Source organism: Rhinatrema bivittatum, chromosome 10 (assembly GCF_901001135.1).
Source record: "Rhinatrema bivittatum chromosome 10, aRhiBiv1.1, whole genome shotgun sequence".
Taxonomy (NCBI): Eukaryota; Metazoa; Chordata; class Amphibia; order Gymnophiona; family Rhinatrematidae; genus Rhinatrema; species Rhinatrema bivittatum.
This window is the reverse complement of record NC_042624.1, coordinates 73,664,022-73,690,165: the sequence shown is the minus strand read 5'-3', so window position 1 is coordinate 73,690,165 and position 26,144 is coordinate 73,664,022. Positions and strand designations below refer to the sequence as shown.

Below are 26,144 nucleotides of genomic sequence, written 5' to 3'. Positions count from 1 at the left end.
GGCATGTGATGCCCATAAAACTTGATTTGCATAATGAGGTTTATTTAATACATCAGATATTAAACTCAGTACTAATACATTTAAAATCAACCTGTTAATGGCCGATTTTAATATGGCTTTGCACATAGACCACTTCATTTCAATTCTTCTGTGAGGTTAAAATGCTCGTTGATACTGGGAAGAGAATTTTAAAGAAATGAGCTTGCAATTGAAAAAAGTGTAAAAGAGAGTGTGAGGAATATCTGTGTAACATATGTAACGAACTTTATGGTCTGCATTAAAACAAGACCTGCAACATTATTTGGGGAAAAAAAATCACCTAAAGATCAAGAAATGAATTATTCATTTCCAAGAATGTAGGTTGCTAAAGTATAGTAAAGTATAGTATTGCATGCTTTTAGAAACAAAATAGCTTTAATTTAAATTGGATTTCAGTTTTAACATAAAAATAAATTGGTTCCCTTCCCAGTGATAGCGGTGTACACATTTTTGGTGAAGAAATGGAGGCCGATCTGGCAAAAATCTTCAGCAGACCTGTTCAAATCCTTTATAGCTCTACACAAGATCTGCTCTGGATTTCTGGGACTTGGTGGATCTCCTTGCATACTTTTTAAAATTTCCATTAATTTTGCCAAGATAAAAATGGAAAAATATTTATAAGAGTTTTTTTCCCATGGAACTCAAACCAAGCTGAAATCTAACTGGATTGAGCTTGACTCAAACTGCCTTGCGCTTCCTTTACCATCAGTGCTTCGATTTAAGTTACTTTCTGGTTTTAAGTTTTTAGAGTGCTGGGTTCCAGCTTCTCAGGCATCTTCATCATTCAAATATTTACGTTAATAAGCTTGAAATGCTTCTCTCTTTTTGGAGAGGGTGTGTTTTTAAACTGTTGTGTAGTAGCATCCATTTTATAGCTTTCGCCTTACCTGGGGAAATATGTCTATGACCAATGTACACTCTGCTACTGTCTGTACCTTGTGATGTATAATAAGAAAGAGAAACAAACAGGAATAGAAACTAGAAGCTCAAGAAAACATTTCAGAGAGTCTTCTCTAAATATATTTGTACGAGGTATGTTTACAAAGTTAAAAGTAGCTGAGGTTTATCCTTGTGCAATTGCTCAGACACAGAGCAGTGTCAGCAGCAGTCTGGTGAGGCACAGGCATGCTGCCAGTCAGGCTGCAAAATGAGTCTGAGAATATGAAACGGCAACTCTAGAACTTGTATCACCTGGGATTCCTGGGGCCACTATGAGTCCTGAAGTTAGGGAAACTACTGCGCATTCAGCATCCACGCTGAAAACCTACCTAAGATCTGCTGGCTGCCAGAACCCAAAGGCTTAACTTGCGGTGGAGGTGGCTAGTAGAGGTGAAGCTCCAGCTGGTCCTGCCACAGGGATTCTCCACCAGCAGTCAGTGTGGCCTAGAGGGCTTGCCCGCTAGGTGGTGCCAATCACACCACAGCACCAAGGGTCCACTTTTCCATTGAGTGTTAGTTTGCTAAGGTCATGGACCTGGCAGTTCTGGCCACTCTGCAGGCCATTGCCAGTATGGCCCAATAGATACAACAGCAGCAGAACATCTTGAATCAGGTCACCAGGGTTCTGGACAGACTGGTGCCTAATCTGGACACACTACCAGTTGCACAAGCAGTTGCTCCTCCTTCAGTAGTTCCACTGCAGTCTGCCTCACCTCCAGCCTCCAGACTAATATCACAGCTGCCTCCTTCACCTGGGTTTCACGGAGAGCCCCTCTGAGTGCAGGGGTTTCCTTAACCAGTGCTTCATGCACTTTGTGTTGCACCCATCGGTCGCAGACGGCTGTGACCTCTCATGCTCACCTCTTTTTTCCCTGCCAACCAACACCGGCATCCCCAGGAAGGTGTGGTGCTGCCGACTGCCATCTTACTTCCGGAATCACCTAGGCGCACGCGCAGGGCCTCCTTTTGTATGCGTCATGGCTGGAACCTCGGGGGCAATACCTACAGGCCAGGCTTGGAGTCTACATTAGTTGAGTTCCTGCGGGAGCTGCAGTTTTGTGGATTGTCACTGGGCTGAGTTGGGAGGGGGGGGGGGGGATATAAAAATATGGGAATAAACCCCAAGTTGTGAATGAAGGTGTATAGGTCAGACTGTAGACCAATAGAGGCTGGTTCTGATTTGAGCTGGAAGCCCAACGGAACAGGAGAAAACTGCCGGGCCAAAACCAAAACAGAATCTGACAACTGATGAGGACTTTACGACCTGTCTAATCTGCCCCGTTAATGTTATCGATCAAACAGAGTGATGTTTTTCAACCTTAGGGTGATGGTTTTGGGGGAGAGGAATTATTACTTCTGTTTGCAACAGGCAAGGCGTATGCCAACTATTAGCAACTCTGAAGAGGGAGATGACAGCCTCTGGTTTATTTGCACTGGAACTTCTCAGAGGAAGAGAGTGGAAAGATGGTTAAATGCTGCTGAAGACAGTCGGCAAGTCTGTTGGTCTGACTTTATTCATGGAAGTCTCACTGACTATCTGCCATTCTTTATTATTTTTATAAAGCCTTTATTTACTAAATATCTTTAAAATACAATTGTATTCATTATACAAGATTGTGTCGTCTCTAAAGTCAATGATATGTATCAATGAGCATACAGACGACCAGAGCAAACCAATAAAAATTACAGATCTAGCTTAATGCAGTCCTTAGTCCATGAGGACTCTCAGCCTTTCTAACGTCATACAGGCACGGGGTGCTAAAACTTGTATCGGTGATGCTATGTAGTACTGACTTTATACTAAGCTATGCTAGAAGGGAACAGAGCCTACCAAGCAGGGCAGGAGGTGAAGGATTTTGTTGTATTGTTTTCTGACTTTTCAGAAGGGCTGAGAGAAATAAACCCAAGAAACAGTGTTGGTTTTACCATTTCAGCAAGAAGTCACTACCACATAGTGCGTAGTCCCACTTATCAGACTATGGCAGCCTCGGCGCTTCCCCTCTAGGCCATATTTGTACATAAAATCCTTGGTTATTGCCTTGGTTGGGATGTTCCCACATTAGTGAGCGGTGGAGACCTAGGCGGTGAACTGTTCAAATGCTTTTTTTCATATAAATCCTTTTTTTGCACACTTAAAAACAAGAAATGTCCAAGCTGAAAACAAAGCTTGTCTTTCATATCTATTTTCAGTCTCAGAAAAGATTGAACTATTCTGTAATTAACATTCAATTTGAATTAATTTAACTGAAGTAGTAGAGTCTGCCATGGGGGTAGTATCTCAAAATAGGTTTGTTTTGTACACACTGAGACAGGAATGAACCTCACGCTAAAGCTAACATATGTTGGGAACCATTTCAGTCTCTCAAAATCTTTGCTAAATCTCTTCTTAATACTTGCATTGTTCCAAAGAGAGCTTCTTTCTGAAGCTCTCAAGCTGTAATTTATACAGAAAAGAAATCAAAGGGTACTTGGAAGTTTTTTTTTTAGTCTGCAGTGAGGGAAAACAGGAAAGAGGAAACAAATGTCAAGCTAAAAAGAAAATAGGACATGAGGAGGACCATCTTCAAAAGCAGTTAGTTGACTAAATGAATATTTGGGATAAAATATAGCTGGTTAAGTTAGGGGTGTTCCCAAGAGCGTAATTGGAAGGAGTTGAGTTAGCTGGTTAACAGGCTGATACAGTAAAAATCACGGGAGAGCAGGCGCGCGCACAGGCCACTCTCCTGTGTGCGCAATTCAGTAAATTAATTTATTTAAATTAGGGTCCGCGGTAAAAAGAGGTGCTAGGGACACTAGCGCGTCCCTAGCGCCTCCTTTTTGACAGGAGTGGTGGCTGTCAGCGGGTTTGACAGCCAACGCTCAATTTTGCCGGCGTTAGTTCTTAAACCCGCTGACAGCCACAGGTTCGGAAACCGGATGCCGGCAAAATTGAGCGTCCGGTTTTCAAGCCACTGGCCCATTTAAAATTTTTTTTTTTAATTTTTAACTATTTGTAACTTTTGGGACCTCCGACTTAATATCGCCATGATATTAAGTCGGAGGGTGCACAGAAAAGCAGTTTTTACTGCTTTCCTGTGCACTTTCCCGGTGCTGTGAGAAATTAACACCTACCTTTTTGGGTAGGCGCTAATTTCTGAAAGTAAAATGTGCAGTTTGGCTGCACATTTTACTTTCTGAATCGCGCGGGCATAACTAATAGGGCCATCAACATGCATTTGCATGTTGCGGGCGCTATTAGTTTCGGGGGGGTGGGGGTTGGACACGCGTTTTCGGCGTGTTATTACCCCTTACTGAATAAGGGGTAAAGCTAGCGCGTCAAAAACGTGCGTCCAAATGCGGGTTAACAGTGTGCTCCACCGGAGCGCACTGTACTGTATCGGCCCGTAAGTTAGCCGCATGACTTATCTGGTTGTCTGGGCCAAAAGAGCTGTCCTAAAATTAGGAGGCTATAGTTAACTTTAAGATAGCCGGCGGTATCCAATAGTGCAGTTTCACTATTGAATATATCTCCAAAGTTAGCCGGATACTGTGTCTGAATATGGACCTCACAGAAAACAATGGTAGATGCATACCTGCGATGAAAGCAGGGGCGGATTGGGCTTCCCCCGGTGGGCCGGTCGCTCCCATCACGTGATTTTTTTTTTTTTTTTTTAAACTTCCCCGCCAAAGACAAGAAGAGGGTCTGCTGGCGCTGCGGCCTGAAGAGAAACCTGCGGCAGGGCCGGTGGAAGCACTAGGCCTGGGCCTGGGGCGCTGCAAGCAGTGGTATCCCGAGGGGAGCCAAGGCCCCTGGGCACAGGGAGGCTCATGCGGTGCTGCGACAGGCAGATCGGCAGAGCCGCGGTGAGGCTCACGTCACCACGGCCCGAAGAAAAAGATCGCGTTTAAATGCACTGATGCTCCTCCTTCTTCCTGCCTGCGCGGCCTCGGAAGTAAACGTTGCCGGTGCCGCGTGGGCAGGAAGGAGGAGGGAGCATCAGCGCGTGTAGAAGAGGAGCAGTGCTTACGGGCCGCTGTGAATTCGAAGTCGCAGCGGCCCGAGAAGAGGAAGAGGCCAGTAGCAGGGCTGCCGCAGCCCAAGAAGATCAGGGCCGCTGCAGAGCCCATCCTGCGGCGACCCACAAAGAGGAGGCACAGAGGTGAGAGAGAGGCTGAGGGCCTGTAGAGTGCGTGTATGAGATGAGTTGAGAGATTGTGTGTGAGAGTGAGGACCTACCGGTAAATGTTTGCAGAGACAGGTTGTGAGAGCCTCTGTGTGTGAGAGAGAGACAGCATGTGACAGTGAGAGCCTGTGCTTGAGCAAGACAGCATGTGGGAGTGAGAGAGAGCCTGTGTGTGTGAGAGTCAGACAGCATGTGCCAGTGAGAGACTGTGTGTATGAATGATTGTATGAGAGAGAGCATGTGACAGTGAGAACCTGTGTGTGTGTATGAATGATTGTATGAGAGAGAGCATGTGAGAGTGAGAGCCTGTGTGTGTGTATGAATGATTATATGAGAGAGAGCATGTGACAGTGAGAGCCTGTGCTTGAGCAAGACAGCATGTGGGAGTGAGAGAGAGTCTGTGTGTGTGTGAGAGTCAGACAGCATGTGCCAGTAAGAGATTGTGTATGAATGATTTTATATGAGAGAGCATGTGACAGTGAGAGCCTGTGTGTGTGTGAGAGAGAGAAATGCATGTGAGAATTAGAACCTGACTGTGTGTTTGAGGGAAGAAGATGGAGAGAAAAGAAACAGAAAAAAAGATAATATAAAAGGAATTGGAAAAAAAAAATAAGAAAGGGAAGGTGGGGAAAAGCCTGTGACCAACCAATTAGAAAACTAAGATCAGACAGCAAAGGTAAAAAAAAAAAAAAATTACTTTTTAGTGATTGGCACATGTAATCTTTGGGAATGTGCAAGAATAGCACTTTCTCTATGCGGATCTCACAATGTACGAGATCAGCATGGAGAAAGTGGAAGCCCACGGGACCTGCACAGAGGAGGCAGCAGAATGGGCTTCAGTGTCAGTAGCAGCAATCGGCACCTCCCCAATAGCCACGCGGCATCAGTGACAGTGGCAGCAAAGGAATGAGAGAGGTTCCGAGGTTGCTGGCAAAAGAGAGGGGGGTCTGCCTTTAGTGTGTGCATGTGTATGAATGGGACTCTGCCTGGGGGTGTATGTGTGTGAATGCATGGGTGCCTGCCTGGGGGTCTGTGTGTGTGAGAATGAATGTGTGCATTCCTGGGGGATGGGGAGGGAGTGGTGTGAAAATGAATGGGAGCCTGCCTGGGGGTCAGTGTGTGAGTGTGAGAACGACTGTGAGCTTGCCTGGGTGTGTGGGTTTGTGAGTATGTGAGGGAGCCAGTGAGCGTGAGAGCATGAGTGTGTATGAGAAAATCCAAGGGAGTAAGTTTGTGTGTGGAGGGGGGGAGAGTGTCTTAGAGCCTGAGTGTGTCAGTGTCTTAGAGCCTGAGTGTGTCAGTGTCAGTGAGAGCGAGAGGTTATGGTGGGTATAAGAGCATGAATGTGTATGTATGTGACAGTGTATGTGTGAGAGAGAGAGGATAACCTCCTAGTCCTCGACAATATCAGGGTGACTGGAAATCAAGAGCTCCCACAGAAAGGGAAAGCAGGGGCTTTTTAAAATCCTTATTAGTTTTAATTATTGAATATTATTTGATGTCTGCTCTTTTTGAAATATTTTATTGGTGTTATATACAAATTTTTGAAAATTTCCCTGAGTTAAATTACTGGAGGTTCTATTCATCAGCTGTTTTGAAAAATATATTTTAAGTATGATTTTCCTATTCTGATGTTTTATAGTTCTTGATTTTATTGTTTGTTGTTTTATGAGGAATGATGGTATTTTCTGGTTTTCCATTGCTGCATTACATACAGTCTAACTTGTTGTGATTTCCAGTTCAGTTTGTCTGTGCATATTTTATGGTCCCTTTATTCTGTATTTGGTGACTCACCAAATTGTATGTGTAATTGGGTACCCATGGGCCAGTATGGAGAAAAATCCCCCGGGCCACTATTTTCCCACAATCCGTCCCTGGATGAAAGCAAACCAAGATACCATGTGATTCATGTGTGCATGCAGTAAATATTAATGTAGCTTTTCCCCTAAAATATAAGCTACACAGAAAACCTCTTTCAGTGCCCCAAAAACCTCTTGACAAAGCTCAGTCCAGTTACACAAAATGTAGCCTGGACTTCTGCAGTAGGCTGTGCAGTTTGGTTTGGTTTGTTTTGAAGGTCCCCCTCATGCAGTCTTGAATCTGCTGTGTGACAAAAATAAAAATATATCTATTACTATATTCTCTCCATTACCTAATGTTCCTTCTTGGAAAGGGGAGTGAGGTGTGAAGAAGCAGTGTTTTGATGTCGGTCAGCCAAGCATACCTGCTTTATACACACTCACCCATTTCTCAAGGCAAGAACACAGTTCAGGCAGTTTGCAAAAACAGTGACTTCCTTTTAAAATACTTAAAACCACTGTTTGCCAGGTCTTCAATGCTTGTCAGTAAAAGAGCTGAAATGTGTCAAATGTGCAAGTCATTCCTCCTCATTCCCTCTTTTAAAATGCATAAAACATTTACCTGAGGTCAAATGTCATTTTTCACCACAAGCAATTCTACCTTGACAATAAAATGCAGTCTATTTGAAAAGACATCCCACGGGTTCTATTAATACCCTGAAACCTTCTTTGGCCTTTGGCCTCTCTGCTGTGGCCCTGAAGCTTTCCTCTAGCAGCCTGAGCTGCTGAGCTTTTAGTATTATCGATTATACTTTTAGCATACCGAAATTCACTATCAAAGCAGTGGCCAAAATTAGAATATCAAAGTACACAGACTTAAAATTGAATAAATACAAAAGCAGAAAATGCAACACACAATTTCAGGCAGTAAAATAATAAAAAAACCATGGAACATATCAATATAAAGTTTTGAGCAAACATAGAAATAAAAAAGGATTCTGCTGTACAATATTTAAAAATAAAAAAAAAATGTTCTGCAACTGGCCCTACTTGGAGGAGCACATCTGCCGTGCCTCTTTCTACTTGACTTGGTGCACATTTTCAGCTTACCAGGAAGTATTGTGAATATTCTCACCTTAGAGGCTGAGCAGGTTCCTTATATTTTTCTGGACTTTACATGTAGGAAGATTCTGAGTCAGTCAGGCAGTTAGACCAAGTTGAGCTTTTCCAGCACATGAAGGGACATATGTATAAGAAACTTGATCCAGCCTTTCATAAATTTCCATGAGGTTGGCTTGTCTGCCCCCATCAATAACATGTGAGAAAAGCACTCCTGCTGCAGGGCAGCAATGTCAAACCATGTTTCCAGCAAAGTACATTTTTTGTTAACTGGAATTACCGAACCGTTCAGATTTAGATGGTCATATGTTTAGGGTTGTCAGATTTCTCCTAGTTACAGCCTGGCAAGTGTACAGACAGTGGTATTGTACGACTAATTCATTCCAGTCTGGAATCCTTAAGACAGTCAACTCCATGCTAATAATAAATATCTACCATTGCCGAGTAATAAACTCTGAACCACCACCTCTTTTTCACCACCACCCTCCACCTTCAAATCCCACAGCCTCCTAGTCTCCCACTCTCAATCGGCTCCTTAAAGAAGTATTTTGCAATTAAGTAAAAGTCATCAATAGGGATGTGCATTCATTTCCATTTGTTTTGGCAGTATATGTGCCTAGAAAATGTGATTCTATAGGCCTGATTTTAAAAAGCAATTACATGAGTAAAACTGGGGTTTGAGTATGTGGCCTTTTTGAAAAACTGCTACAATATATGTCATTAAATTGTCCGTAGGATTTTCCCACGCAATTGCACTGTACTTGAGTAAATGGTTGTTGAAAATTGCTATGATGGTATGTTACATTAACATGCGTAACTCCTTTGAAAATTCATCTGTATGTGCACAAATATAACTTATGTGCATAAAGTTCAATTCTATGCACTCAAAATGGCATTTACTAAAACAAACTAAATGAACCAAAAATGCATGAATAAAAGGTGAAGCAAATGACTCAAACTGTAAATTGTGTGTGTGTGCATGGCTATAATAATCAACTTTGTTCAAGTTTTGTAAAAATCAACGTGTGCATACTTTTGCTTTCAAAATTTGTGCAGAGAGGCTGCAGGTAAACAGTACCCGTGGACTTTGTCTCAATGCAAATAATTTGAAAATTGCCTCCTAAATTTATATGATGTTTGTAATTGGAATAGGGCAGATAGTAAAAGCCACACTTCTAAGTCCTGAGAGAAATGCACCTTGGGGCTGGGAGCAGTGCCTTTGTCTACAGTCCCGAGTGTTTGCAGTGATGACCCAGAAGAAAGGCCGCCTCCCAGGTGGGCGGAGCAAAGGAGGTTTGCAAGTAGCTGGAAAAGTACTGCCTGGGTATTAGGTTTTTCAGCTGCCTGCCACAATGCCCTGAGTAAACTGAAGATGCAGCCAGTGCACAGAGGCTTGCTTTGTTGACAGCACTTTTCTGTAGATGAATGAAGACTTGCAAAACACTTTTCAGTGCTCCTTTGACACCACCACTCAGGGCACAAATAGCAAAGAATACTTAGTAGCTGCAGCACAAATGAGCAGTGAATGGAAATATTTCAAGCTCACTGCAGAATTGATACACAGCACACGGACCTCTGTTTGCTTTTAGTTTTAATGTTTTCTCTTTTTTTTCCTTCTTTCTATAGTAGATTAGTACCAAACTTGTTCCTCCAGTATATCTCTCCTTTTTGCTTGGTTCATCGTTTTAAAAGGCGAGGTGTGTGGCCTAATGGTTAAAGTAATATGGAAGGAAGCAGGAGACTTGAATTCCAGGCCTGCTTCTGGATACTCATTGTGACCTTGATCTACCCTTGCCTCAGGTTCCCACATACGTTGTAAGCTTTCTTGGGGCTGGCGTTCATTGTTCTATGTTTGTTCCACAGCCCTGGACCCTGGATTAGTGCATTATGGAAGTATCATTTTTTTGTGCACACTTTCTTTCCATAGCTAGGTAGCTGATTTGGCCTTTACTGGCACTTAATGTTTCCTTTCTGCAAGGCATAACAAACTGTAGCTTCCGGACGTATTTCAGAGATCAGGACTGAGGATCGAGACTGGACTAAGCACATTTACATTACTACTACTATTTATAATTTCTAAAGTGCTACTAGATATACACAGCACTGTACATACACACTTAAGAGACAGTCAAGACATACATGACAAACAAGAGTCTATGGGAAGTATATTTACTGTCGAGAGGTGGCTAGGATTTGAAAGCAGCCTCAAGAAGGGGACTAGACTAGACTGACTAGATTAATTGCTCTCATTTGAGGTAGATCTTTAAAAAGTACGCCGGATTTTATAAGATATGCGCGTAGCCGCAAAATCGGCAGCCTGCGCACGCCGAGCCGCGCGGCCTGCCTCAGAGGGAACTTTCCTTCCGCGTTCCCCTCCCTTACCCTATCTAACCCACCCCCCAGCCCTACCTAAATCCCCCCCCTACCTTTGCTGTACAAATTACGCCTGCTTGAGGCAGGCGTAACTTGTGCGCGCCGCCTCGGCATTCCCCGGCACAGGCCGCAGTGCCGGGGGACTTGGGACCGCCCTCCCGGCCTGCCCCCGAACCATCGCCACGCCCCTGGACCCGCTTCGGACCGCCCCCTGACCCCGGACATGCCCTCGGACACGCCCCCTCCCGCCCCTTTTATGAAGCCCTGGGACTTACGCGCGTCCCAGGGCTTTGCGCGCGCCGGCAGCTTATGCAAAATAGGCGCGCCAGCGCAGGGCTTTAAGATCCACCCCATTCTTTCTTGGTCTGTCCTTGTCTGGAACCTGAACCGCTGAGCCCTGGGAGCTTGGTGGTGCTGTCCCTAAACTTGGGGTGGTGAACAGACAGAGCTAAACTAATAGGAAGCACAAACTCAGGATGGGATGTGGCTCACCAGGATATTACACATACTGTTTGCAGTGATTTTGGGTCCCCTTGCCATCAAGGGCTTTTTTCACCACCTTAAACAGGACTCGAGTCCCCTCCATCCTGTAACTACAATGGGATGGCTAATTAAAAAAAAAATTTGTACAATATGCGTCTAATAACTGTTTTGTGGTTTGTTTTTTTTTGCTTTTGGTCTAGTTTTTATATTTTAAAGTAAGCTTTTTATTTTTTTAATACATTGTGAGTAAAGTGTGGCAGTTAAAAAGCCTTTGAAGTCTAACGTCCCCTTTACCATACCAAGGTTAAAGTATCAATAATAATATCAGATTTAGTGGGGGAGGGGGGATGTTAAATAATTTGATCCTTGACTGGGAAAAATAAAGGAGTTGAAGAGGAGGTTATGATTTATTGGCCAGTCAGGTTAAGTGCCCATCTCTCATACTCAAATTGATCAATCGCTCATTGGCCTTGATGAGGGCCCCTTACTGGTGTTTTCATCATCAGTACGATGTAAATGGCTCCAGAATGACGTCAAGAACAATTTTTAAAGCCTGAGGCTTGTGGTGGAATTACAAGGTGTGCTCTTCTAGTCGAAACAAAACTATTGCTACAAGAAATAAGATATGCTGGGAGAAAGAGAAAAAGTGACAAATAAGAGGAATACAGAAAGAAAAAGAGCCATGAGAGGGCAGGATGCCACTTGGTGATATGCTACTGTAATTGATGCAACATGCTTCTCCCACCAGGGCGGCGACAGATCACAACATCGACAACACCACAGCTTTGCTGAGAGAATGGCTGAAGAATGTGCAAGACCTCTATCACTTTGTTGAGTGGAGACCGATGGATGAGCCTTGGTGAGTACGGAGAATTCTCTATAAATTATCCTTGTACATTTTATTTATTTATTTATTTAAAGGTTTTTATGTACCGCGGCACGTTCCAAACATCACCTCGGTTTACAATGAACCATAATTTAGCAACAAGCTTTACAATCAATTTAGAAAGAACAAGCATATATCAAATGAGGTCAATGAACATAGCAATAGATCAACATATAGTACAATTGAATCCAGCCTAATCTCCTGGGAGAAACTATGTATAATTAGGTACATTCAAGCAAATGCAGTAAGAGGAGTAAGGATTGGGGTGTATTTGGTGTGGGGTAAGAAAATGTATGAAAGTACATTATGGGGTAGATTTTCAAATAGCGTGATTTGGCATACTTTTGTTGGCGCATCAGGCGCAAATAAAAGTATGCTGGATTTTAGTAGATACGCGCGTAGCCGCGCAAATCCGGGATCGGTGCGCGCAAGGCTATCGATTCCATATAGCCGGCGTGCGCCGAGCCGCGCAGCCTACCTCCGTTCCCTCCGAGGCCGCTCCGAAATCGGAGCGGCCTCGGAGGGAACTTTCTTTTGCCCTCCCCTCACCTTCCCCTCCCTTCCCCTACCTAACCCACCCGCTCGGCCCTGTCTAAACCCCCCCCTTACCTTTGTCGGGGGATTTACGCCTCCCAGAGGGAGGCGTAAATCCCCGCGCGCCAGCGGGCCGCTAGCGCGCCGGGACGCGACCTGGGGGCGGGTCCGGAGGGCGCGGCCACGCCCCGGGCCGTAACCACGCCCCCGGGCCCACCCCGAAATGCTCCCGACACGCCCCGAAAACGCCGTGCGGATCGGGCCCACCCCCTGACACGCCCCCAACATGCCCCCTCTGAAAACCCCGGGACTTACGCGAGTCCCGGGGTCTGCGCGCGCCGGTAGGCCTATTGAACATAGGCGCACCGGCGCGCAGGGCCCTGCTCGCCTAAATCCGCCCGGATTTAGGCGGATTTAGGCGAGCAGGGCTCTGAAAATCCGCCCCTATGTGTTCAAATGATTTTTTACCAGAGAGAGATGACCTTAGAGTTAAAGTGTGTGAAGGAGAGGGGAAGGAGAGGACGGCAATTTTGAAGAGTGGGAGGTCATTATGTATAGGCTTGTCTGAAAAGCCAAGTTTTTAAGTTTTGTTTAAATTTCTTATGACAGGGCTCCAGGCGCAGGTCTGTGGGCATTTTATTCCAAAAGTTGGTTCCTGCTATGGTAAATGATCGTTCTCTCGTTGAAACATGCTTGATATGTTTGAGCGTGGGAGTCTGGAGTTTGGCTTGGTGCCTTGTTCTTGTAGGTCTATTGGATTTGTGGAATGTGAAATGGTCAGAGAACCATTGCATATCTTGGTTGTAGATGGATTTGTGTATGAGGGTAAGGACTTTGTATGTAATCCTAGATGCTACTGGTAGCCAGTGAAGGTATTGGAGTACGGGCGTAATGTGTTCATGGCGGTATGCGTTGGTGAGTATTCGGGCGGCTGCGTTTTGTAGTATCTGTAAAGGTTGTAGCGAATTTTTTGGCAGTCCTAGCAGGATAGAATTACAGTAGTCCTGTTTTGACAATATTATAGCTTGTAGAACTGTTCGGAAGTCGTGCAGGTGCAGGAGAGATCTAATTCTTTTAAGAGTATGGAGTTTAAAGAAGCCATTTTTGACAGTGGCCGCAATGAATTTTTTTAATGAGAAATGGTTGTCTATGATAATACCGAGGCTGCGGACCTGCTGTAAAGAGAGAGGGCCAGCTTGTGGATAATTGGTAGGGTTGAGGGGGATGTTGCTTTGTGGAGAGATGATGAGTAGCTCTGTTTTGCAGGTATTTATTGCTAGAAAGTTTTCCGTGAGGAGATTCTTTATTTCTGCAAGGGCGGTATCCCAGATTTTCAGAGCGTTGGGTAGAGAGTCCTTAATGGGGATGAGGATCTGCACATCATCTGTTTGGGGAATAAAATTAGCCAAATAACATTTTTTTTCCCTGCAGAATTCTTGTAAGTGGCTAAGTTACTTGAGTATAGCTGGCTTATGGCATTTTTACCTGTGCTGCATAAGAAACATTTGTATCAGCTTGGTGTATATTGAACTCAGTCCTGCAGAGATTTACTGTTGTGCATAATATTTTACACACTTTGGAATTTTGCAGCCTAGCGGACCTAGGGGTCTCATTTTCCACCCGGATCGCACATGATAAGGGACGTTTAGCACGCGAAATGTCCCTTATCGCGTGCGATACCAAAATGGGGGGTGGAGTCTGCCCTGGAAGAGGAGGAGTCAGGGCGTCACCAGGGCCGACTCCGCTAAGACGCCGCGGACGACGAAAAGGTAAGGCCCTTTTCGCGTCCGAGTTCGCGCCCAATAGCTACACCTCCTATGGTGGCGCCATTGGTGTGAAATCGGCAGCGCAGGCCCGCCCCCCCGTTTCGGCCCCCCGCCCCTCATTCCCTAAAGTATCGCAGGCCTGCGATACTTTAGAAAATGAGGCCCCTAGTCCTTAATTACGGTTATGAAAGGTGTGATATGCCAGATATCCTTTGCACTCTGAACAGCACAGTCCCCTGGACCTAGCTGAATTACTTCTCTTTGTGCAAGTCTAAATTTAGGTTAAGTCATTCTATGACGAAGTTTATTAATGTTATTTCAGCAATGTATATTATTCTGAAGTCGTACAAGGTACACTCACGGGGTAACCAGAACTATTTTCTCTATAAGCTATATCATCACAACCAATAAGAGAAAAGTGCAAAACTTTATTATCACAATTTTCAAAAATTTTTTAGAAATGTGTCCATACTAATTAAAATCACACATACACTCATTCACACCTTAAAACATCACAGAATACACACAAATGCCAGTATATAAGACTCCACTGAGCCTACATAAATATACCCTGTGGAAATCCCACAGGGTATTTAGGTTATATCCAAAAGGGTATTGTATATTTATATAGGCTCAGTGGAGTCTTATATACTGGCATTTGTGTGTATTCTGTGATGTTTTAAGGTGTGAATGAGTGTATGTGTGATTTTAATTAGTATGGACACATTTCTAAAAAATTTTTGAAAATTGTGATAATAAAGTTTTGCACTTTTCTCTTATTGGTTATGATTCTGTAGTCAACATGGAAAATGCAATGCAGGTACAGAATGGATGCAAACAGTATGATAGGTAAGGTAACCAGATAGCTTCATGTTATAAGGAACAGGTTGAATCTTTTATTTTTTGCAATATAGTAAACCCAGAACAAACACCCATAAGAAGTACCCTAACTGAAATGCTCCCAAATCCAGTGAAAGCTGTAAAAAAGCAAAGTGAGTGAAATACTAAGAGGACCTTGTATAATTTAATGTGGACTCTTTTATAGGTCTTCATCATTGATCTTAAAAAAATAAATAAATTTATATTTTGCATTTAGAAACGTTTATATTGAAAAATGTTAAACTAGAAGCGATTTCTGTGAGAAATGAAAAAATGTTTACAAAAGAAGGTGAACAGAAATGTGGGGATACGTGATGCCCTCTGTAATCTTGTTCAGAAAACATCAAGGTATTTCCACTGGTGTTAATATTGGGGCAGGAGGATGGGGATGAAAAACAAACTACTTCTTAAGCTGCCAGGAGGCCAGATCCACTGATACACAAAACCCATGGAGAGCTCTGATGCCTTTTGAAAAACTACCCCAGTTTTCATTCACTGAAAGTCCAACAAGAAGAAGGCAGCATGACTTCTGGAAAAAAAAAAAATTTCACAGAACGAGAGGGATAGTACTGATGCAGCCGCACTTTTGTTTTTCACCGTGTTAGGGGCTCTTCTAATCATCACTAAGTGGAGATTCAAAACACTTCCCAGTGAAGGTTTATCTACAATTCTTCAAAATACCTTCCAGCACTAAGATATATCTGTCAAGACTCAACAGACAAATTGTAGAACAGTTGGTGAGAGAGAGAGAGAGCCATAAGGTTAAAATTCCATCTCAATGGACTCCTTCTCCACTTCATTCATTTACAAAGAACATGAATCACCATAGCTCCATGAGTTCATTAGGTGAATAGCTATTAAGTCAATTAGTGTATTCCATATTCATTTGATGATTTAAACTCCAAGTCCCCATGGATACATTGAACAAATTACATTGTAGAAAAGCACTAAACTCCAACACCATCTTGTCAAAATCAATCCTCCCATGAGACCAAATAAAGGTATCTGCATCATTAGGTGTAGCACTGTTCTTTTGTATGATGATGTATTCATAGATATAAATTGAAGACAACCGTTGCTTTAAAATCATACTGGCAAAATCTCAACAATAGATAAATTCAAAAAAAGTGTCAGGAAATGCAGTCCTTTGTACCATATTTTAAGAAAGACCCAATATATAGCATGTATGAGAAAACACAATATAAATCAAAAACTTGCTATGTTAGGAGACTCATTAAGTTTCAAGTGAACCTTCATACGGTGCCACTGTTCAATTAATGGCTATCCTCAGGGAAAAGCCTTGTGAACGCTAAGGCTTTTTAAATCATTAGGTCACTTGATGTGGATTTTAACGATTCTTACATGAAGCCGTCAAATGTCAGTCACACTTCGCACTTGTTATGGATTTTAACGATTCTTACATGAAACTATCACATGTCAGTCACACTTCGCACTTATCTGAGGAAGTCCACTGATGTATGATGCACCATAGCATTCACTGTTGTCCTTTGTATCATAGCATTCACATTGAGGGGGGATAGTAGGAGGGTAATTCTGTAGTTGAATGCTTTGGTGTAAAGTCCAGGGTTCCTTGTAGACATTTGAAAATTATTTTGCCAAAACTACCCATACACACTTTACACCTGTTAATGTGTGCACATGTATTTTTGTGGGAAAAAATGATGCATACTTTTTGCATATCAAAGGTCATAGCAGTTTACAAAATTAACACACATAATAAAATAACTGATTTTTGAAAATACATATACTTAAATAAAACAATATACAGAGCTTAACAAAAGAAGCAATACTAGGCCGCAGAAATTAGATCTGTGCCAGAATGTATTATACAGCTGCGATATTAATTGCAAATTCCTGTTTATATAGCCAGGTTTTTAAGGCCTTCTTAAATGTCTTTGTATCTGCTAGCATTCTCAATTGTTCCAGCTGGGTATTCCACAGTGTGGGGCCAGGGACGGAAAAGGCCTGATCCCAATATCAGCATGCCGGACTGCGGGTACTTCCAAAATACTTTTATTTTGCGATCTTAAAGTTCTTGATGGTGTCAAGGTGGCACCAGCCCATGGTACATTTATGGTATTAATCAAATTATGGATCAGCATTAAAACCTTGTAATGAATTCTCAAATTGGAAGTCAATGTAGAGTAGCAAGACCCGAAGTGATATGATTATACTTTCTTTGAGCGGAAAGCTGAGTTGCAGAATTTTGCAAAAGCTGAAGGGATGGTAAGGTTAAAGCAGGTACACCCAACAATAAAAAATTGCAGTAGTCTGTGCCCGCAAAGATCAGCAATTCCCTGTACATACCTGGATTAGTCCAGACTCCCCAACAGTAAAGAATTGCAGTAGTCTGTGCCCGCATAGATCAGCAATTGTATGTGTGTAATTCCAAACCCCACCTACAAGAATGCTGCTTCAAAGTACAGGAAATAGTAGTCACATGCAAGCACCATGCGCATACTTTTATTTAGGGATGTGCATTCGTTTAGGACAAATTAGACAAATTCATTCCTACTTTTTTTTGCATATCAAGTGGGCAATTTTGTAAAAGTCCATTTTACCCACAGAAATAACTTTGAAAATTACCCCTTGGATTGTAAGTGAAATATCCAATGTTCAGCTCGAGGAAAGTAACTGATTATAATCTGGTGGGATAAAATCAACTGCAAAACATCTTAAGTTTCAAAAGAACGATGAATCTGCCAGCAATGGTCTACTCATTGAGCCTGGCATGCAAACATCTCCACATGACCCCATATACGTGCGTATAGGAGTCCCCAGAGAATTGCTGTAGTATTTTAAAACCTGCATGGAGCCATCTGCACGTGTTTTAAAATGTGTATCTCCATCCCCTAAAGTATGCATGCACTTTTCAGTTCATGCACAATTCACATATGCTCAGGAATTTTAGTATGCATGTACTTTTTCACATGGGTGCATGCATTTATGGTTTTGCTGGGGCAAGCGCGTTCCAAAAAGGTGCCCCCCCACTAACCCAGCAAGACAGCCCAACTTCATCACTAGTTATGTGGCCAGGCTGGCCTTCCCGGTGGTGGAAAATGAGGATATCCTGTTCATTACCTGTGGGTTCTGGAGGAAGGCCCATACCATGAAGCAGGCCTGGCAGGGTCTCTGCTGGCAGTTTAACCATGGAGCCTTCTACCCTCTGGGATGTAAGTGTCTTGAGGGAATTAAGGGGTCAGATAGTCTGTAGTCCAAAAGACAGGGTCTGCAGTCATGGCAACACATCTTGCTGCCAGCCCTCTTTCTGTTCATATAGATTTATTAAAAAAAAAAAAAGTACATAATGGTAGCATTGACACCCTAGGGCACGCTAGACTGGAAGGTTGTTCAGTAAGTAGAGGCTCTAGAGGGGGGATGATTTAGTTGTTCTCCATGCCTGTAAGGAAGGTCCAGTGGTTGAGAAGTGAGGTCAGATAGAGAATTAGTAATGACAGCATGTGTGTATTATCTTACTGCAGGGGATGGCACACAACATGACTGATGGCCCGAGACCCAGTGGGAAGGGAAGGTCAAGGTGTCATTCATGAGTGCTGCCAGCTAGTCTTGAGGGACATAGTGAGTCAGAAGAGGGAGGGGTCTTCAGAGTCTATAGCAGCCACAGAAGAGCATGAGAAGGATGTGGCAAGAGATGAGGAGCATACTCAGGCCTTGGTGGAGGATGAGCTCTTCCCCCACCTATAGCAATGCGCATGCTCCTGATGCCTTGGGACAAGATGTTGATGAGTGGGAAGGCAGAGAAAGGGAAGAAGCCAGCTTTTCTCCAACTGATGATGAGATGGCTTTCACTCCAGCCAAGAGCCGCATGCTGGTCCAAAACAAGAGAGTAGCAGATCTGCTTCTGGGCATAAGGCAGGACATACAGGGTCTCAAGGAAGTGCTGCAGAAAGAGTTATAGGTATAAGACAGGAGATGCAGAGTGTTGGCAAGATGCGGCGGGAGGAATTGCAGTCTGTGATTTCTGTCTGGAGGAGATGCTTCAGTGGATGCGTCCACAGCCAGCAAACAATGCTCTCTGGCAGTAATAGGGACTCTGCATGCAGTCTCTCCTTCTATTTGAAACACCACCACCACCACCACCATGGAGTTTTTTCCTCTGCCAGCCCAATGGAAGCTCCCCCTGCATGTCCACCACCACTTATGATGCATCCTCCTCCTATGGCTCAATCACCTTCCAGGATGCCTCCTCCCACCAACCCCTTCAAGGTTCCCCCCCCCTGCTGAAAAGCAGATGGCCTCATCTCGCGCACCATCTGAAGAAGAGAGGCACGGCAGTTCTACCAGGCCTTCATCTTCTGGCCCCAGAAACGTTAGCTCTGAGGAGCCTCCCTCTCACTTCCAGGGGGCTCCTGCAGAAATCGCTCCTTGCCACTGCCTTGTGTGACCTTCTGGTTCCTTTACCTAACTAAAATAAACATTAACCCCCCCCCCCCAAAAAAAAGGGCCCCTTCAGCCCCCACAAAAAGCGAAGGGGCCGGGAGCCACCCAAGCCCTCACTTACCCCATCCATGGGGGTCCTGGGCAGTAGGAGGGATAAGAGGGAAGCCCACTCGCCTCCTGCCCTGTGATTATCCCTTTAACATAGCACTGGTCGGCCCCGAGATCGGTGCCATAGTGATTTCAACGTGGCGCTGGTTTCAGGGCCGGTCGGCACCATTTTCTTGTACAGCCACCCAAGTCCCTGATAACCTATAGCAGTAGATTAGTAATCCCACCCTCACGCTAGGCCTATATGTGAAAGGTTTGTTGGATTAGCCAGGTTTGCAAACTCGTTCTAGACATGGTGTCTTCATGCCTATCTCTAAGCCCCATATCACGGTCCTTAACATAAAGAAAAAGAAAATGATTACGGTAGAGGTTCTGAATTCAAAGAGGCTGAGGTAATGACTTGTTGAAACATTTTGCAAAGTCTGCTTGTGCACTAAAACGGCAACTAGTTTACCTTATTTGCAATAGCATGCACTATTTTTCACTTGAGCCCAAAGCAGACTTGGCAAACGTTTTCTGCTTCACAAATGGTAAATCTTTGCACATAGTGTTACTTGTAAAAATGTATTTAAATGAATAGTTAATGAGTTACGGTGATGCAAAATTATGCTAAGTAGTGCATTAAATATTAGTGCATGGTAATAGCGGCTTTGCAAAGCCAGTTTTGCAGAAAGAATAACTGCCTTCAATAAAAAAAACGGACAAATGTATCTGAATTCAGAGAAATTTAACTGGGAAAAAATTGGGCATGAGGGGTATGGAACACCTTAAGCAGGAAGAAGGCAGACTTCTGGGTTTTCAAGGATTATATAAAACATATACTTTCCCTAATACAGATTTATAAGGCATCTCCTGAATCCAGCAGTTTGAAAGGTCTGTCGTTGAGCCTAGTCCAGGATAGACGGCATATGTTTCAACAACATCTCAACTGAGGGTTTTATATCTAAAATATATAATCTGCAAAGGAATAGTTCTATGCCCAGACCACGTTATGTGACAGCCTGGGAGATGTACCTATTTTTGTTTGCTTTTCTGCAGTATACAAGAGGCTAGGAGGGCAGACGCCCATTCTCAAGTGCAGTGCAAGATAAAGATATCAGATTCTTTGTATTGCTAGCTTACTCTCCACAGGATTCATAAAATATACTCGGATGCATGCATCTCAGAAGTGCTGGCGTGATTGTGGTGGTGTATGTAACATGGCTCGTATTTAGTGGCACTGTCCAGTTTTGCAAAATGGTCCAAACTCCTATTAGGATGTAGCTTGGAACATTGAATCTGTGATGTTAGGTCTCCTTAGTAAAAGTCTTTGTCAGAAAAAGGACACATTGAGTCCCCATTAATTGATGGCAGCTAGGTTTAGAACTGGAAACCAAGTGACTCGTTTACATTAAATAACTGGATGTTGAAAATCTGAGATGTTCTGTCTGTGGAAAAGTTGACAGAAGGATTAAAAAAACAGGTCAGCCAGCCTGAGTCATTAAAACTTAGAAACTGTTTCTGAGATTTTAAGAACTGAATGTTACACAAAAAACATGACGGCAGAAAAAGACCTCACAGCCTGTCTACTCTGCCCATCTCTACAGCCCTTACCACGCCCTCAGAGATCCCCTGTGCTTCTCCCATGCTTTCTTGAATTCAGATGCAGTCCTTGTACCCAGCAACTCCACTGGGAAGTTGCCCTTTCTGTAAAAAAAAAAAAAAGAATATTTCTTTCCCCCCCTCATTCCAGAGTCTCCTTTCCATTGAAAGATTCTTGCTTCCTGTGCCTGGAAACTTGGGAGGTATTTACATATTTCTTTCAGATCTCCCATATCCTGCCTTTCCTCCAGGGTGTATGTTTTTAGATCTTTAAGTTTGTTTCCATATGCCTTAGAAGGAAGACCACTGACCATTTTAGTAGCCTTTTGAAGATGCAGTCTCCAGAATTATTATTATTTATTGAGCTTTATATACCATCTGTAGAAAGTCATTCAAGCAGTGGTACAACTAAACTGAAAACATACAAAATATAAATACATACATACATAAAAATGATTATCTAATTCAAAGAATTCAAACAACCAAAAATACCCTAAACTGAATAGTATTCCAAATGAGATCTCACCAGGGGCAATGTCTCCTCTTTTTTGTTGCCCATTCCTCTCCCTATGCTTCCTGGCATCTTTCTGGCTTTTGTCGTCACCTTATCCACCTGCTTGGCCACCTTGAGATCATCTGATATGATCATCCCACAGATCCCGCTCTTGTTTCCTGCGTAGGAGATTTGCACCCCCGCTGTTAGTCTGAATGTGATAACTGGCATATAAGTGTAACTGGCTACTTCAGGGGGAACACCTGGATGGTTGTAGGATTATTTGGTAGTTAGGTCTGTCAGGTGTGGTAGTAGATCTCAGGAGATTTGGCACTGTAAAAAGAGATTTTCCTCTCTGTGGATGCTAGTGCAAATTCTGTTAATGTAACTTCACAATAAAAGCAGACATACTCAGCGGGAATGGTTCCAAACTGATCCGACTTTATTTACAAGGCAGTCATTAAACAGGTTGCAGTCCAAGGAAAACCGTTCGTTATTACTGTTCTCAATTTCTATGAAGAGCAGTTGAAATATGATACAAGAATTGATCAGTAGATCTCTCCCTTGCACACCAAAACTCGCTCCTGCCTTCTCTTTGGCAGGAAACTCAGGGGATCAAAGAACCTGCTTTATCCCATTTTGTAATCACCACAAGAGTTTTAGTGGTGAGCAGATTCCCTTTCTTCCTGTGAGGTGCTTCCTCTTTGACCCTGACTAAGTCTCTCATCAAGATCTCTAGATTTGGGTGAAATTTTACGTCAGTTGCTCTTTGTATGGGAGGGTCCCCACTGTATTCGTACTCCTGGCTATAGACGTGGAGAGGTCTTCCACAAAGAAGACGTTGCATGTGTTGTTTAGGTCTCTTGATTCTCCCAGGAGCTTTGCTTCAACCTTGTCCATGATACTGGCAGCAGATTCCTTCTCCAGGCAGCCCTGGCTGCTGCTGCTGCTGCTTTGAGACTCTGCAGGCTGCTCTCTTGTGACTCTTGGACACACTGTAGGTCCGTTGTTTAGAATGTATTCAGAGCTGACTAAACCCTATACCAGAGGTATTCACTCCCAGCCCTCGAGGGCCGCAAGCAAGTTGGGATTTCCGGATAGACAGCAGATAGATTTGCATGCACATTGCCCCCATTGCATACAAATCTATCTAATGCCTATTCATTAGGGATATCCTGAAAACCCAGTCTGTGGTCCTCGAGGCTGGGAGTAAATATCATTGTCCTAGACAGAATCACTAGGGCTCTCTAGTTCAGGGCTTTACTAGGTCATACCACTAGACTGACGTTACGTAACGTTCCGATTAGTAACTCTTTTCCTTCTGCTGATGAATGTGAGATGTTTCAGAATCTTTTTTTCTCTCTTCCTCTTTACACTTCTTCTAAATGTGAGACTTTTTGGTGATTTTTTTTTTCAATGGTTATATATTAGATGTGTTTATAGGCTTATAACATGACCCGAACAAACTGAAGACTTCTCTTCTGTTCATGAGAAATCTAGATTCTGAATAAAAGAAATAACCCAAAATATTCCCGGATCCCTGCAAGTGCTGAATAAAAGCAAAATCCTGAGTCTGTAAGCTCACAATATTGCTGGTGAGCTTTTGTGTGGCTGTAATGGTGTCGTTTGGTACCGTGGTTCATGCGGCTGCATCTTTTCAGTGGATACAGCAATGTATGCATGCACTGAACCCCTACAGTACTATAGGTGCATCCAAGAAATATATGTTTTCTCATGTGTTACAAAAGCTTCGAGGCCGTTTCAGGAATGGCAGTCTGAGGATGCAATAACAGTAGCTGAATTCTTTTCTAGGTCTTACCCGGATGAAATTGGACCTAAGCACTGGCCACATTCAAGGTTTGCTCATGTGATGAAACTCAGGCAAGCTGCACTAAGAACGGCAAGGGAGAAGTGGGCAGACTATGTACTGGTAACGTATAACTGTATTAATGTGCATAGCTCATGCGGGACATTTCAAGGAATTATGTAACCTGATTTAGTGAAGCGTGACACTGTAGTTATACTTACATGTCTAACACGAATTATATTTATATGGCTGATTAAGCACATGACATAGGTTCCTGTATTTTATCCTCATCGTGATCCTCACTATTGCGTAAATTTGTGCAGAGCGTGTATCTTTTCTGCTGCTTGGGAAGTTAAATGATCATTAAAAGGAAACTAATCATCTTTGGAAATATATATCACATATAGAAAGACCCACAGGTAATTTCACAAGTTATGAACCACAATGTCTGGCTAACTGATATAACGGAGACCCTCATAATATAAGCCTGTAATATTTCATTTATTAGTGGTTACACAATATTGTGTTAACCACCTAGATTGTATACTGCTCAATTGTTTTAATCACGTGTCTCTTAAATATTTTAACTGCTCGGTCATTGCAGCAACAGTCCTCGGCTGGAGGCCATGCAGAACCCACAACCATGGGCCCTAAATTTGGCCACTAGGTGTTGCCTCTGCACAATGACTATGACAACCCTCCTCCTCCCCCCCAGGGTCTGTGGGCACTTTCTCTGCATTATCCCTGGCTTTGTCTGCTCCAGGGAACGGAAGACTTGACTGCAGAATTGTACCTAGGTTCCTCCGCATGGCCATGTGCTGCACTACCTTTGAGCCATTGGCCCGGCCTCAGATTATCTGTTTAGTGAGGAGCTTTTCCCAATTATAGAGAAAAGCATAACATTCACAAATGACAGAAATGTACAGAGAAGCAGTAATTCTATGAAATGGATTTCAACTGGAAACAACCTCAATATCTGTAATTCACCCTTTCAATGAAAAGTTACTGTCATTTGGCCAACAAAGCTCTAGGTGATATCTTTTTATTGCATTGGCCTAAACATTGGTGACGAGCTTTCGAGAGCTCTACTTCCTTCAAGTCGTTGCAAAATGAGTTAAGGATGATCCTGAATATACGAATGAATTTTAGGCTGCTTACAGATTTGTTTTTCAAAGTTGTAAAAAGTTCTTTAAGTCAACAAAAAAAAAAATGACATGAAAAAAAAAAATTCACATACATAGAGGACAATATTCAGAAAAGCGTAGCATGGTTAGCTTACCTAACTTACACTCCCAGTGTTGCTGTCGAGGCAGAAGCAGTATTCTTGCACCGTAGCCCTGGCAGCTTTTTCAGCTTTGGTGGGTCAGACAAGAAGGTGGGCTCTGCTTGGGGGATAGGAGGGGTTGGTGGTGGGGAGACCGCCCCCCCATATCAATGTATAGCTGTTGAATTGCAGAGCGGGGAGGACTGGCCCACCTCCTCGGGCATTTCAGCCCAATACTGTTTTCTGCCATTATGGGGAGCTTGGGGAGGTGAGAGTCACAAACCCACCAGCCTGATTTTGGAAGTCACTTAGAGGAAGTGGGGGCCATGGTTGTGGAGCCAGACATTTTTTTTTTTTTTTTTAATGTGTCGCCGCTTAACCAGCCATATTCTTTTGAATATAGACGTTCTCCAGAAACATGTTCCTGGATATGACTTTAGACCTGCTCCTAGGGATGGCTAGAATTAGCCAAAAAGCTTATTTACTTAATCCTAAAATCAGAGCTATCCGGATTAGTTTTCAGGCTAACTTGTCCCGATAACACCCATTACTTATTCAGCTAATTTTTAGCCCGATAATGACTTATCTAATGAAAAGATAACTGAATAAGTACTGGTGATTTTGAAACCTTGACATTTCTAGCCAAATAATTTATGGCTTATCCAGCTAATGCCTTTGAACACTAGCCTCTTAGTGTATAGGGACTCTCATATAGCACCAGGCGTATAATTAATCTGAACATCAGCCTGGTTTTATAGTCATAGATCCCAATAATTTAAAGAAAACGTGCCACAAGAACTAAATCAGAAAGTGTGGTAATAAGAGGAGTTTAAAGCACTTAAATGACATAAAATGCTTCCCCAAATAGTGAGTGAATTCATTACTGGTGCCAGTCCTTGTAAAGAGCTCGCACGTCAAGAGGGACGTTTCCATGTGCAGAAAGGCTGATGGTCCATGTTTCAGCAGGGAACACCTGATTCAAGAGTCGCGCACTGGAAATAAAAACTAATATTATAACAGTCATTCTTTTGCAGTGAAGTCGGCTGTTACAATTTGAAAGTATCGACAAAGAATACCTTGAGATATTTAAAGTGCAACAAAATGTCACATCATGTCTCCACAGTCCAGTCTGGATTATTATAATCTGCAACAGTAAATTTAAAGAAGTAAACACCGTGGGGCCGATGCAATACAGTACGCTTAGCCCAGCGCACTGTATAACCCACAGTTGGACTCAGGTTGTAGAGGCGCTAACTAATCCCCTTATGCAATAAGGGATATTAAGTGGAAGGAACAACTCTTTCAAAAAATAATGAAAAAAAAAAAGTTTAAAAAAAGCGATGGCAGGGATTTGGAAAATGGACACTGGTTAATTCAACGTCCATTCTCCGAACCTGACTACCGGCACCAGAAGGAGTATATAAATCAATATTAAAGTGTCCGGCACTTAATTTATTCACTCCTTCACTTATTTCCCATTGGTCCTTTT

The 26,144-nt window shown here is 43.1% G+C and overlaps 1 protein-coding gene across 1 annotated transcript in view; it reads left to right on the top strand.

The window, feature by feature from the left end:
- COLGALT2 (collagen beta(1-O)galactosyltransferase 2) overlaps positions 1–26,144 on the top strand; it is a 145,487-nt gene that overhangs the window by 77,007 nt on the left and 42,336 nt on the right. Inside the window, exons 2-3 of the mRNA XM_029618516.1 lie at positions 11,664–11,774; positions 23,397–23,514. Coding sequence (XP_029474376.1) covers positions 11,664–11,774; positions 23,397–23,514 — 229 coding nt within the window. The remainder of the gene's footprint in view (positions 1–11,663; positions 11,775–23,396; positions 23,515–26,144) is intronic.